We start from the raw sequence: 14,319 nt of genomic DNA, 5'->3' as shown, positions 1-14,319 counted from the left end.
TTCTCCTCAGAGAATAATAACTTCTCAAACCCTGGGTTGCTCTCTCTTCCTTCTTTTTTGTTTACTCCTAAGAGAAGCAAGTCAAGTCAAGTCAATTTATTTATATAGCACATTTTACGCAACAGGGTTGACCCAAAGTGCTTGACAAATGATTCAATATGAATAATAACAGTCTAGTCTTCACCACTGCCTACACTACTCCAAGACCTGTCTGTTCCTCGATGGCTTATTTACAGTACACTGCTTCTTCAGCAGTCTCCTCTCCCAAGTCAATCTTTCTACTTTCACCTGCCTTCTCGACTTGCCTGGACTTTACTTTCCCTCTCTTTCTTAGCTCTTGGGCCAGCTCCAAACGCCATAATTATGGATGACCTCACCCATCTGATTCAGTTGTCCCTTTCAAATGTCCTTTCAATCAGCATTGATGGAACTCATTTTTGCATTGGAGGCCCCAGGCCAATTGATCTTGGGCTTCTGCCCACCAGACCTCTTTATCTTTGACTTGATTTGCCGCTGTTCTTCAGGAGCAGTATGATCCTCACCATTCTAGTGCAAGTATGCCATGCCAGGCCCTCTTTCGAGTGCAGGAGGAGGGTTGACATTCTGCAGTCTTTGGTCCAGTAGAAATGAAACAGTTTTAGGAATTAAAAAGTAGGCTACTAGCCACTCACATGACATAATGTGATTAAGAAAGTGGCTATATTATGATATGTGGGCTGTTAAACAGTTTGACTGATTTTTTAAGACAGACGTTGAGAGAAGAGCAATGCATTTGGCCAACGCCAGTTTATTTATTTATTTATTTATTTATTTATTTTCACTCGAATGTAATTCATCTGTTGGTTCCGTAGCCAAATTCTCATTTTATCACAGTGAAATTCCTAACGTTGCACCAATTGGAATACGAGAGGTTGCCCATGTAGGCTATAGCATGGGCGATAGCCTACGGTTTAATTGATCAGGTTAAGAAAATGAAAATTAATGTGAAAATGCAGGCTATCCAGTAAACGGCCCCAAAGAGGGACATTTTTAGTACCACGCTTGATTTAAATTGTTTTTATTGTTATATTTAACAGGGCGAGCAAAAGTTGTACATGACGATTGGAGGCAATATTTATGAATTCTGGTTTAACCTAATGAGACATTTGACTACTAGTCAGAGCATCATGCGGAGGAGAGGGGGAGGGTCGGACAGCTGTTCCACAAACACACGGTACTATAGGTCAGAATGATGCGCTAACGGCAGCCACGTGTCAGTGCGTGCGCTTAGTAGTAGGCAGGCTCCTGCGTAGGTAGCTTGGTGGTTATCCGAAGACCCCCACTCTGCAACCGCAAGACAAACGATAATTATTCTCTCCTCAGTCTGAGACGCAAAGACTCGAGTCAAACTGGAGCAGACAATAGCGTATCCACAGTGGACCGGCACCGAGAGGCAGCCTCCTCCGTGGACCGATGAACTTGCGGAGATGTCCCGACATATTTACACCCGCCACGGGATAGGTGATGGAGTCCAGAAGCCTATCTTTCAGGTAGGTGCACGAATTGCACACGGACACACACGGTAACTGACCGAGGTGCTCTGCACAAAATGCTTTGGCCAGAGGACATGCAATTAGATATTTTATATCTGCTATGGTTTCTTAATCTCATGTTTTTCCGTTATCATCGCTGAAGTGCATTTGGAAAACTGGCATACACATTAACTGTAAAAGTCACCTGCAAACTGTCAGTATTATACAATGACAACATTGCACGTTAATTTTAATTATTTTTTATTCTCTGCACTTTGCACAGTTAGACTGTTTTTGAAGTACACCCTGCGCACTGGATGCAATTATAATGCAGGATTTAGAGTGGCCACAATCTAAACATCGACTGCATCAACACACCTAAAAGAGTCACGAATAGCCTATCCGGCGCGCTGTTAATATTTATGGGCTTGACTCATTTGTGTGAATGACTACATTGAATCATTAGTATTAGCTATCCTCTTCTTCTAAATCAAAAGTAAAGAGAAGGGCGGCTGACCCAATTAGTTAGTCCTTGTTTTGTAATCCGAGTTGATGACCCCTTGTTGTTTCCCATGGGTACTTGACTTGTTGTGGATGTACTGAATAGGTGTTTTATTAATTAATTAAATTATTATAAAGGCCATTCTGAATACTTGACAATATTCAACAGCAGGGGGGAAGCAATTATCAGCAAACTGCATTGCGGCCATCTCTCTCTCTCTCTCTGTTCAGCTGAGGCTGAACACAACACAGTGCCCCTCTTGGACCAGGGGCAGAGAGAGGGGACGGTGGCACTGGGGTGGCATGGGATGTCAGGCTGCGTTCAGATGATCGTGATGTGCAGTGGCGTACTGTATCCCTCACACTGAGCTCTCTGCCAGTTTAACTTAGTCAGCGGCACAGTTGTAGGCCTTCTCCCCACGGACTGCTGCAGCTGGACAAAGGACATCCACATGCAGGTTTACAGTAGTCGTAGTAACAGTAGCCTTTAGTCAGTGTTATGCTGTCATGACAGCGTGTGTTGAGTGGACCATGTTCTATTTCATTACTCGCATCATCGACTTGACTTGTTGGTACTCTACCGAGCAACTTACAAACAAGATAGAGTATACTCCAAGCAGGATCAAACAGGAGCTTAGGAGTGTAATGACCATGCTCAATAATGTATACCAGACTACCAGAGTGAAATAATTTGACATTCATCAATGCATGACCTGGATATGTGCATCATTATGAGCTCTAACACTGCAACCATTTACTGCCTTAAATATAATTATAGACTGTCAATATACGTTATGTAACACCAAATAATTTCCTTAAAGGAATCTGTGTTGTCAATGTGGAGCTATGCAAACTGCACACTGTACAATGCAGGATGCACCTATGCTCACAGCCAACCACAGCTCCTGTTTTTGGCGGAGGGGCTGGTGTGTGTGTGGGTGTGTGGTTTGGGTTGGGGGTGTGAAGGTGCCCTTGTCCTGTCAGTGAGAAAGGGGGGGGAGAGAACTGGAGTGATTTATGTCCCGTGGTTCCTCTGCAGGCGAACCGAGGGACCTACTCTCGCCGCAGCCGCCTCAAGAGGTCCGACGGCAGCACCACCTCCACCAGCTTCATCCTGCGACAGGTAAAACAGCCATGTTACACCAACACTAAGAATTTATCTTTTTTTTTTTTTTTAAGTATATTTTTTAGGCTTTTTAAGCCTTTAATTGGATAGGACAGTAGAGATAGAGACAGGAAGTGAGTGGGAGAGAGAGAGTTGGGCTGGGATCCGGAAAGGGCCACGGGGCGGGAATCGAACCCGGGTTGCCAGCGTGTGGTGCAGGTGCCCCAGCCAGTCGCGCCACGGCTGGGGCCAAGAATTTATCTTTTTATAGGCTACACAGGAGAGATGTTCCTAATTCCTAGTGCTAGGTAGCAGTATAGCCAGTCAACAAGCGTGACAATTCTAACATTCATTTTATTTGCTTGTGTGAGACCAAGTTTTTAGAACATTGGGTACAGGGTGGGTGTTGGATTCAACTTGAGTTTCACATAAGTACTGATGAGTTCACGGAGTGTATTTTCTCAAAGGCTCACATAAAAAAAAACTCTGCTGAAATGGACTTTCTGTACCAGTGCATTTCACCAGCCATTCAAGATGAATAACCTTTTGAAGGTAGCGCGTTCAACACACAGGCCGACTGTAGTCTTCCAAGAACATGAATAATCCGACCTGCAGTTCCTCTCAAAGAGCAGTTTTAAGCAGAGGCTGTCTCGTCTCACAAATGCCACCGAAAATGTCCAGGCAAATGAGTAATACCAAGCACTGAAGTGTTAGACTGATACAGTAATTGGAGAAAATGTTTTGGATGATGGAGGAGTCGCTTTTGAATCACTGTGTGAGCCTCTCCACACAACACAAGCAGAAATCAGCCGCATGATAATAGCAAGATGGGGGCTGGGGTAAGAAGGAGAGAGGTGGGGGTGGGGTGGGAGGAGGAGGGGGGGGGGGGGCAGGGGCTCGATCGCCTTGATTTGCGCCGATGAGGGACATCAGTGGACTGAACTCTTGCCGGCTGCCTCAGATCCGGCGCTGGCCATGCATAATTGATAAAGTGCGCTCAGCCTGGGCTGCTGCCGTGAGCAAAGGCTCCATCCAGCGCGGTGACAAATGCTAATGTTCCCGCCGTATGAAATCATTATCACCATCATCAGCAGCATCAGTTCCCCGGCTTCAGAGAGACCACTCTATTAACGGACGCCCCAAAACAAACAAACAAGTTGCCCTGGGTTGCCAAGGTGCAAGCCTACCTTTTACATGTCTAAGGCAAGCCTATAGGCTTTTGTGGCTGTTGGTTGCCATGCCTTTCCATACGATGCAAGGCATTCACCAGCCCGTAGTGGTGCAGGCTGATATAGAGATGTGGATTTTGTCGTTATGGTGGATTATGTGATTATTTCTGGTCACTTTTGTGGTCCCTTTTTTCCCCCCTCTAAATGCAGCACCCTCAATCCCCTAGAGTCAGAGCAGCCTACTTAGGTAATGTTCCATTCTTTCTTCCCCCATGAATATTAAAGGCAGCTTTTAACTTTTAGCCGTCTTATTCTCCTGACACGGCTGTCAGTTGAGGATAACAGCTCACAGTCAGAAGAGACGGCTCCTGCTGTTTGCTGGTTATATTGGGCTCTCAGTTGGAGTTAGCAGAGTAATGAGACCCACAAGCAGCACAGGGGTTCAGCACTGAAGCTAATGTTAATGAATGTATAGCGGTCAGTGAATACACTAGATGGTGTTGTTGGGAAACTCAGTTGTTGCTCAGTACGCTGTCCAGGTAGTGAAATGAAATATATAACGGTAATGTACATCAAATGCATTAAATATGCAACAGCTGACACAAACACAGCTGAAGGGATTTATTTTTTATTGTTTGGATATACTGTAGGTGTGAAAACATTTGAATGTCAGGGTTGCCTGAGCAGTATATGGAATGCTAAATATATGCTTTCCTACAGCCCTTAGTCCTGCAGATAATTCAGTCAAAAATTATACATAAATTATATTTATAAATAAAAATATAAATGTGCATCTAAATATAAAGTGATTGGCTGAGATTGATTAAATGTGATTGTGATAACAAAAACAAAATGGTTTTGCTTTATTTATTTATCTATTTACCACCCCTCCTTATCACATTGTTAACCCATCCTATTCAATCAAAATGAGACCAGTCAGTGATCATGTCAGACAAAATGGATGGGCTTCAGCTTGCTGACTTAGCAGCTCATTTTCCCTCCAGGATTGGGGAGGAAACTTACAGCAATGTCCATTTCGCTGTCCAGTGGTGACTAGACAGTTGACGTGTATTAATAGCGTGAGCTTTTTTTGCAGTCGCCGTTTCCAGAACGGACTCTCATTTTGGGTTAGCCGAGCTGAAAAGCGACCTGCCGCTTTATGCCTCTGGAATTAATAGTTTAAAAAAGTGTGGTGTGCTCAACAATGCGGGTCCTCATTCTCTAACGGTACTCCAGTGACATGATTATCCACAGCTGATTTACACGGTTAATCCCTTGATGTAGGTCATAGTGCTGCACTGGTGCTGAGGTCGAGGCACAAAATCCTCTCCAGTGGTCCGTCCAACGGATTGCTCTTGGCCACCATTCATTCAGTAAAAGGCATGCTGGTCTGTTCGAGGAATGGGTCTGAGGTGGTGCCTTCGTAACCAGCTGCTCACTCGTCTGTTGTAGTGAAATATCTGTAATGCCAAAAATCCCTTCAAAGAAAGTGTCATGAACTCTATACTTTTGTGTGTGTGTATAGCACTTCTACAGTAACTTTTACAGCCAGAATCTCATTAAAAATCATGTAAATTAACAAGCCTTATGTTGGTTGGATATTCCATTCCGCCTCACTTTTTTTCCGGGTCTAGTTGTTTCTGTCATTGATTAGTGGCCTAATTGATCAGTTCACATATATTGATCTACACCTGAGGAAGACTCCTGAGTCAGAGAAAGAGAGGGAGGCTGCTGGCTGTAGTAGGGGTTGTTAACGGCAACATAAATACAGTATCTCTCTTTCCTGGGGTTTCGTCTGTCCTAAGGCATGTTACGTAAAGAGCATGTTGCCCTTGCAAAGCAAATGTGCAAAGCTTGCAGACAGAGCAGTAAATGTTTGTTCAGCTGATTAGTGCTACAGATCTCAAACACAGTATAATATCTGTCTCCCCTTTGTCTACTTTGATCGTTGATACAGTGAAAGACTCCGTGGAGTTGGTCATGCATAAAACCTTGAGATAGTGCTCTAGTGCTCTCTGCTGCCTGTGCTATGGCACTGTTTAAATATGGGCGTAACAACATTAACATTGCATTAGAATTTGTGGTCATCTGATGGTTTCAACCATTTCAACTGATCAAATTAACTGTAATTTTAGGATACTCCACCAATCCCTCAGGGCATACTGTACATCCTGAATGATGGACTTACCACACTTAGGCAGCCATAGCAGTTGCTGCGAGATTTTAAAAACACACAAAATGTTTGTTTGTTTTCTGTTCTCATAGTTTGTCTGGTCATCATAATAGAACATGTGGTGGATTTTTTCCTTGGACACGTCTTTCCTTGGATGCAAAATTGCACCTGTGACTGAGACGAGGTTGTATCCTGCATTTGCCCGCAGAGGGCGCTAGTGGGACAATATAGAAATGTTTTTGTGTTTTCCTCTGTACAAATGTGGTCATATGAGTAATAGTTCATTTTTAGTATTACATATTGTTATGCTTTATTTGGTGTTAATTATATACAGAATCAGCTGTAATGACTGAAATGTTTGCCTTTGTGCACAAACATACATGGATTGGTAATAGAAACACAATATCCCACAAAAACCCCTTCATATTGTGGTGCTGTTTCACCCATCTCTTTGCTTAAAGATGTAGCTTACAGGCCTGTGAATGTGAGGGCTCACCTCTCTTCGTCTCCATCCGTTCTATTGTCTCTTATTCTCGTTCTCTCTCCATCGCTCTCTGTCTCTGGTGGCTCTGGAGAAAGGAGGAGGTTTGTTTTATGGCCAGGCTCAGGGAGCTACAGTCCAGGGGAGGCCAGCCCCATTGTGTCCAAGCTTCAGCAGTATAGCAGCAGCAGCGGCCGACTGGGTCAATAATTCCAGGACGTGCTCACATTTTATTGTTTCTTTGTTTTCTCATTCACATGGGCCTGAAGACTCATGTGTACATGATGGGTTCAGGCTGGAGGTAGGATGGTGTGTGTGTGTGTGTGTGTGTGTGTGTGTGTGTGTGTGTGTGTGTGTGTGTGTGTGTGTGTGTGTGTGTGTGTGTGTGTGTGTGTGTGTGTGTGTGTGTGTGTGTGTGTGTGTGTGTGTGTGTGTGTGTGTGTGTGTGTGTGTGTGTGTGTGTGTGTGTGTGTGTGTGTGTGTGTGTTGGAAGGAGGAAGGGAGTCTGCATTTATGATTGAGCTTGTGAAACATATGCTTGTCTTAGGAAGGAAGTTTTGGCCATGTCCTAATAGAACGCATCTATATTATGCCTGCCCATGATGCTTTGTTTGCTGCTGGCAGAGTGTGAGCAGGAGTTGGAGATCATCCTTGGATTAGACAAAAATCAAAGCACAAAGTCACCTGAATGCCTGAAATACAGACCATATCCTACATGCAGGAGAAGAAATGCAGAAAAGAAATGTGGTGGTGAGAAAATTATTCAGGACCCGCCTCCCTCCCCTCCTCCACCCATTCACAGCCGAGGAGATGCGACCCTCTCTAAGCCAGCCAATCAGCAGCAGAGCATCACCGCCCCTGTCATGGGCAGCCTTTGACTGAGGAAGGGTTCTCTCTAGCTCTGTGTTTGGAGGCTGCTAATAAGGTGCCACGAGCAAAGCAAAGCAGAGCAGAGCAGAGCAGCAGCAGCAGCCGCATCTGGAGAGAGACGCGCACAGACAACAACGCCGCCACCGTGCCATGTGAACGGTCACAGAGCGCTCCAGACTCGGCAACAGGCAGGCGCTTCGCAGCAGCCAAACGGCAACACTGAAAACCTGAAGGAAAACCTTGCCTGTTTTTTTTGGTTGATTGTTTTGTTTTGTATTGTTTGTTTGTTTGTTTATTTGTTTGTTTTTATTTACCCCACCCCACCCTGCCCCGGCTGTTGTTTGTGCTCTGCTTTACCTCCTGCTTGTGGAGGGGGTGGCCCGGTGGTGAGGGTGGTGGGGAGGGGGTTGGAATCCCCCGGCAGCAGGGACCGACTCCTCTCACTTTGCTTCGGCAGCATTCCCATCCTCCACCCATCTCTATTGATTCCTGAAGAGACGCCTTTTGGGAATATCAAACCTCCATGTACGAAAATTTGTACCTGCATGGATTTGAAGACTCGGAGGGGGTGAGTGGAAGTGGCTTGTCTTGGTTGGATGACAGTTTTACCATCATTGGCTGTTGTGGGGTTATTTTGTTAGGTCTTGTTATGTTATTTTGTTGTTTCATTGTGTTCACTGACTAGACAAGATGCCACTTTATGAAATGCGATGAAATCCTAGGGCAGGTCTACAGTCACATGCACATGCAGTCTCCAGACTAGAGTAGAGATTGTGGTTGCACTCAGGGGCTTTGACTGGTGTAGTGGTAGAGAGAGAGAGAAAGAGAGAGGGAGGGTGGCAGAGATGGCGAGTGTGTGTGTGTGTGTGTGAGAGAGAGAGTGTGTATGTTTGCGCACATGCGTGTGGAAGTATATCAATGTCACCCACACCAAGTTCCCCATCCCTCTCTCCTCTTTGTCTCTCCAGTGCACTTGCTCCCTCTCTCCCTCCCTCCCTCAGCTCCAGGCTGCGCTGCGTTCCCAAGGCGTCGGGGGAGGAGAGCTGGCTCCTGTATCTCACCATGTTGTTGTGAGCGCAGGCTGTTGGCTCTGTTTGTTTATTAGCCTGTTGGTGACGATGCGCGCGCTGCTATGTACTTGGTGGAGACGGTGGTGGTGTTTGGTGTGTCGGGTGGGTGGTGGGTGGGTGGTGGAAGGGGTGAGGGTGGTCTTTTTTTGCAGTGCCTACCCCTTTTGAAAGGCTGTATTTAGCTTAATGTATCATTATGCGGCTCTCTTGTTATAGTGGAATGGAGAAGGGAGTTGTGTGGCTTTAAAGGGACATTGCACATGTGCCCCCTCTTGCTCATGCGGAATAATGCATGGCAACGGTAGACTCGGTGAACCAGGAGGAGTCAGTGGGTATCCACATCCAGTGCTCTCTCCAGGTCTCAGAAGACCTCAGATGTTTTCTGGCTCCGACATACCACTGAGTCAGTCCTGAAATCTGATGCCATCCAGGCCTAATGACACACTTTGGACAGCCGCCTCCACAGGCTGGCCTTTCCTCTCTGGTGGCTTTGAGTAGCCCGCTGATGTATTGATGTATATTGTTTCCTATTGATGGCTATCGGGGCAGGAGATTTGTGTTGGATCAGCGGAGGAAAAGGAGAGTGCTTACAGAGGCAATTAGGTGGCATGGCTGCAGGAGGACTGGCGCTCAAGAGGCTTGCCTCCTCATCTCCAATGAGCCTCGTTTAGGTCAAAATGTGCTTTTGTGATCAGGTGGTGTTATTGCGTAATTTAAGACACATGAAAAACTGGCCTCATCTCTCAGCGCACATACTCGAAATATTTGTTTATTGTAACAGCAGACTGATGGTAGGGAATTTGATGATGATGATGAGAAGCGAGTTTTGTATTAAGAATTTTGAGCTACATGAGAAGCAATTGAGTAAATGAAAACTATAATTATAGCTTGTAACTGGCACTCCACTCTGTATGCAATGAAGCGAGAAAGCAAAAAAAGCTTGTTAGAATGGTTCTGGTTTGTTGCTGTCCCTAAAGTGTCTCTGACCTGTTCACATTCCTGTGTGGACTTATCGGCTGTCGCTGGCAGTGGACCTCCGCTTGTTGTATTTCTGGAGACCATCCCTTCACACAGACCAACTCAAATAGACCAACTCAGATAGACCAGCTCAGATAGACCAGCTCAGATAGACTAACTCAGATAGACCAGCTCAGATAGACCAGCTCAGATAGACTAACTCAAATAGACTAACTCAAATAGACTAACTCAGATAGACCAGCTCAGATAGACCAGCTCAGATAGACCAACTCGGATAGACCAACTCAGATAGACCAGCTCAGATAGACCAACTCAAATAGACCAGCTCAGATAGACCAGCTCAGATAGACCAGCTCAGATAGACCAACTCAAATAGACCAACTCAAATAGACCAACTCAGATAGACCAACTCAAATAGACCAGCTCAAATAGACCAGCTCAGATAGACCAACTCAAATAGACCAACTCAGATAGACCAACTCAGATAGACCAACTCAGATAGACCAGCTCAGATAGACCAACTCAGATAGACCAGCTCAGATAGACCAACTCAGATAGACCAGCTCAGATAGACCAACTCAGATAGACCAGCTCAGATAGACCAACTCAAAACCCAGAGAAGAATTTTAGAAATCTGGATGAATTTGATGAAGTATTTAAAGATGTAACGATGTAATATACATGGTTTAACAGCACCCACCACCACCACCACCACCACACACACACACACACACACACACACACACAGTTTTCATTCATCCTTTGTTCCGATGGGGTCTGGCTCTTTATTTTGCCATCAGGACACTTTCAAAGAAAGAGCGGCTCTCACTGAAAGCAGTGTCTCCATTGTGAGTCATCTCCTGCTGTCTTCAGAGCCCAGAGATGGAAGTCTATTTAAGGGAATGCCAGGTGTACAGTGCCTTTTTTGTCTCTTCCCAGCTTAGTTTGGCAAAGACACTTGTCCTGCATACCCACCAGCAGCACTGCTCACTGATAAGGGATGGAACACACTAAAGATATTCATCATCTCACATCATAATTTGTGCCCCATGCCATATATGGGAAGCTGTCTCTTGATGGATTGCTATTATTAGAAGTGATGTTGTTGCTTTGAGATAAATGAACCTGCTTCAGTGTCACACAACCATAAACATTCCCTCTCGCCCACCTTTTTAATAATCAGTTAGTTGATGCATGAGCTAAGTGTATGGGACCATTCATAATGTGGTTCCAATGTTTATTGTTCTCTGGCAAGTCTCTCTCATTCCCACAGGTCTTTGTCTTTGAGCCCAGGCCTGCGTGAAAATGAGTTCATGAGTTCAGAGTAATTTAAGCACCCTTTTCAAACGTCTCATTTCAACATGTTTGTAGGTATCAAGTGGTGTAATACATAATATTCACTAGGTTATTTTCTGGTATGTCCACCTCAACGACGTTATCAAGACAATGCCGATAGTCAAAAGTGGAACTATTTTTTTTTAATATACAAGCCATTTTCAGATTTTAAATAGAGATTTAGTGTGATAAAAAGGGCATTTATCTTCTTCATTTGTGGGAGGAACCTGGTGTGAGATGTTTGTTTTTAGACTGTGGGGAGAAGTGCTGCGGTTCTGCTTTGCGATGCCTCACATCAAGTGACACTCACTGCGTGATGGATGAGGTCTCTTTCTCTAAGCTCAGCAAGAGCAGTACAGGATCAGCCACCATCGCCCGTCACAGGGGACACAAACTCTCGTACATTACACACACTAACAGGGCACAGAAAGGCCACAGAAACATGGAACATTTTCTTATAGTTTTCATGAAGCATTAATAAAAAGTACTTCAACAAGAATGACAGTGCTTTTGCTTTCTCTGCCCAACCTAGTAATTTACCTACTATCAGGACTGACTTTCAGTTTGTAATAAAAAAAAAAAGGGAAGAGGACCAGGACGAGGACACTCCAGTATCCTTAAACAGTGACCCTCAAACCTACATAGTGAGAGTCCCTATCAACCAAAGCTGTATATTTGTATGGTCGGTTGTAGAACCGCTGTCAGCACTTACTCCCAGTTGGCACAGAGTCAGACCACTTCACCATTCGTGTTATCATCTCTCTCTTTTTTTTATCTGATGGATCTCTGAGTCATTGTTGGTATGCCATTCCGCACCACGCCAGATAGAAGCATGTCCATGTTTATCCACGACTCGGGGGCGGGCTCAGACGTAGTAGTTGGCCCTCGGAATGGGCCGGAACGCGCCGGGTTCCTTCAAAGACTTCCGGAGAGGGCAGGCCGCCACTGCCCAGTGTGTCTGGGCTGCGTCATCCGCAGTGGGGACTGGATAAGGCCGGGAGCCAAGCGCAGCCTGGCGTCGTGTGCGATAAGACCGGAGTGTGGTGTGACACACTCAAGCCCAGCCTCTCAACGCCTGGGAGATAAGACCTCAACAAATGGCTGAGTGGCTTTGTTATGCGTCGGTCTGTGTGTTCAGGCCGGTCATTTGACGAAGACAGATTCACTTTTGTCTGCATGATGCCCTGACATGTCTGAAACTGTGTTTGCTGTGTTGGTTACTCATGTCTTGACCTAATTCATCATGTCATACATAACATTAGAGAGTGAGTAGCATTCTTTTATTAATTGTATAGATCTCACCAGTGAAGTTGTGTCAGGGTTTGAACTTTGGTCTGGTTTGTTTTGTTCTTTTTTGTTTCTGCTGCCAAGCAGCACTGTGTTTTTTTTTGCCAGCAACCTCAGATGTATTCTTGCTTTTTCTCCGTCTTATTTATTTATTCATTTTAAACTACACTTTGCCTCAGTGACATTTCCCAGTGTGACTAATCCAGAGAGCCGCCCAGTGGTCGTGCTAGCGTTAGCCAGGGAGAGTGACGCGCTAATAGGCCTGGAGCCCCCCTACACGAGGCTGAGGGGCCAGAGCGCTCTAGTGTCACGCCGTGTTTTTCTTAGCGCCGCTCGGTGACCCAGCTGTCTCTCCAGCGGCAGAAATGGCAGTGCATTTGTCATTAACGCCTACTTGATGGAATGATGGGCTAACCGACTTACTGGGCGACTCTGTGGCCTGTGAGGTTTCTGTTAATCCCCTCACGCCCGGTTCCATGGGTGTCCTTTTGGGGTGAGGAATGCTGCTCCAGACACGCTCTCTGTAATTGAACCTGGCTCTCGCCATCACAACGCTGATGCCATCGGCTGCAGAATGACACTTTTTTTGCCAAGCGCATCCGTTTCCCTCTTATTGTGCTTTTGCATTATGGATTTGGTATTTTAATGAAGCCATAAATACCTGTTATACGTATCAGCGGGAGGGCTCCTTGCCAGCTAAACGGATCACCATAAGGAGGTAAAGTCATTTTCCTGACCACTGGGACGATACTTCGTGGCCGAGTGAGAAGCGCAAATGTGCTCCACTCAATTCAATTTTGTCAGCGAAAATTATTTCTTATCTGTCTCCCCGAGTGAGCCCCTTGAACTGCATATTGCATATATGGTTCCAAATAGGTTTTGAATGGCAGGAGAACGTTTCTGAAAGCGATTTTTCATTCCTTTTTATGAAGTCCATTTAGAATGCATTTGTCTATTTTCAAAGCAGTGAAATATGATGTTTATTACTTCAATAGCCATTTTAGTTATTTTGAAGTAGCCCTTGAATTTATGATCTCCTTGTATCCTAAATATTCTCCTTCGCTTTCCCTCCATGTGGTGATTCACTGGTTCTAAAGCATTGAAGGCTATATGAAGGAGTTGCTTTATGATGTGTCTACGTAAATAAACCTACCATAAACCAGCTGCCCATGCCATAAGCTCAAAGAAGCTCATGATGAACTGGTTGTGGCACAGTCTTTGGATGATAATGGGAAGGGAGTGTTTTGCAGAGCAAACTGATATTCACAGCACCGCCATGCATCATATGGTGTCAGGCTACCCTTTGTAAGCATGTTTTTCACAGACATAAAGGGTCTCTTGGTGTATGTGTGTGTGTGTGTGTGTGTGTGTGTGTGTGTGTGTGTGTGTGTGTGTGTGTGTGTGTGTGTGTGTGTGCGCGCGCGCGCGCGCGCTTGTGTGTGTGGGGGGTTTGGTGGGGGGTGTTACATACGCACATGCGTGCAAGATCGAGAGAGCCACGCTCACTGTGGTATGGGAGGGTATGTTACCTTCTTGTCTAGTGAAAATCAGTTACCTTTATCTGGGCTTTTCATGTAAATGCAAAATAGCTTAATTGCCATTACGATAATGTTTGTTTGACATTGTGGTTAGCACCGGGTATGCATCAGTGTACCGGTCCTTCATCAGGTCATCAATCCCAAATAGGGATTTATTATTAAGTTCCTCTGGAATAAATAACATTTGGAGAAGGGTTGTGTTTATGCCATTGATTCCATTCAAATTAATGAAAGTTGAGGGTGCTACATTTAGAGTATTTGCTTTCAAAACATTGGAATTCAAAACATTGTGGTCACCTCC

General features: G+C 45.1%; 1 protein-coding gene across 2 annotated transcripts in view; it reads left to right on the top strand.

Moving 5' to 3' along the window:
* The first annotated feature begins 1,405 nt into the window (after positions 1 to 1,405).
* The window catches only part of cacnb4a (calcium channel, voltage-dependent, beta 4a subunit), a 32,744-nt gene continuing 19,830 nt past the window's right edge, over positions 1,406 to 14,319 (top strand). Inside the window, exons 1-2 of one of the 2 annotated variants that reach the window (XM_062534369.1) lie at positions 1,406 to 1,529; positions 3,052 to 3,135. In XM_062534369.1, the coding sequence (XP_062390353.1) occupies positions 1,467 to 1,529; positions 3,052 to 3,135 (147 nt within the window). In that variant the 5' untranslated portion in view covers positions 1,406 to 1,466. Of the gene's footprint in view, positions 1,530 to 3,051; positions 3,136 to 8,280; positions 8,379 to 14,319 lie in introns of those variants that run through there. The other variant, XM_062534370.1, reaches the window with a different exon arrangement.

This window comes from Sardina pilchardus, chromosome 4 (assembly GCF_963854185.1).
Source record: "Sardina pilchardus chromosome 4, fSarPil1.1, whole genome shotgun sequence".
Taxonomy (NCBI): Eukaryota; Metazoa; Chordata; class Actinopteri; order Clupeiformes; family Clupeidae; genus Sardina; species Sardina pilchardus.
This window is presented reverse-complemented; position numbering and strand designations above follow the sequence as displayed.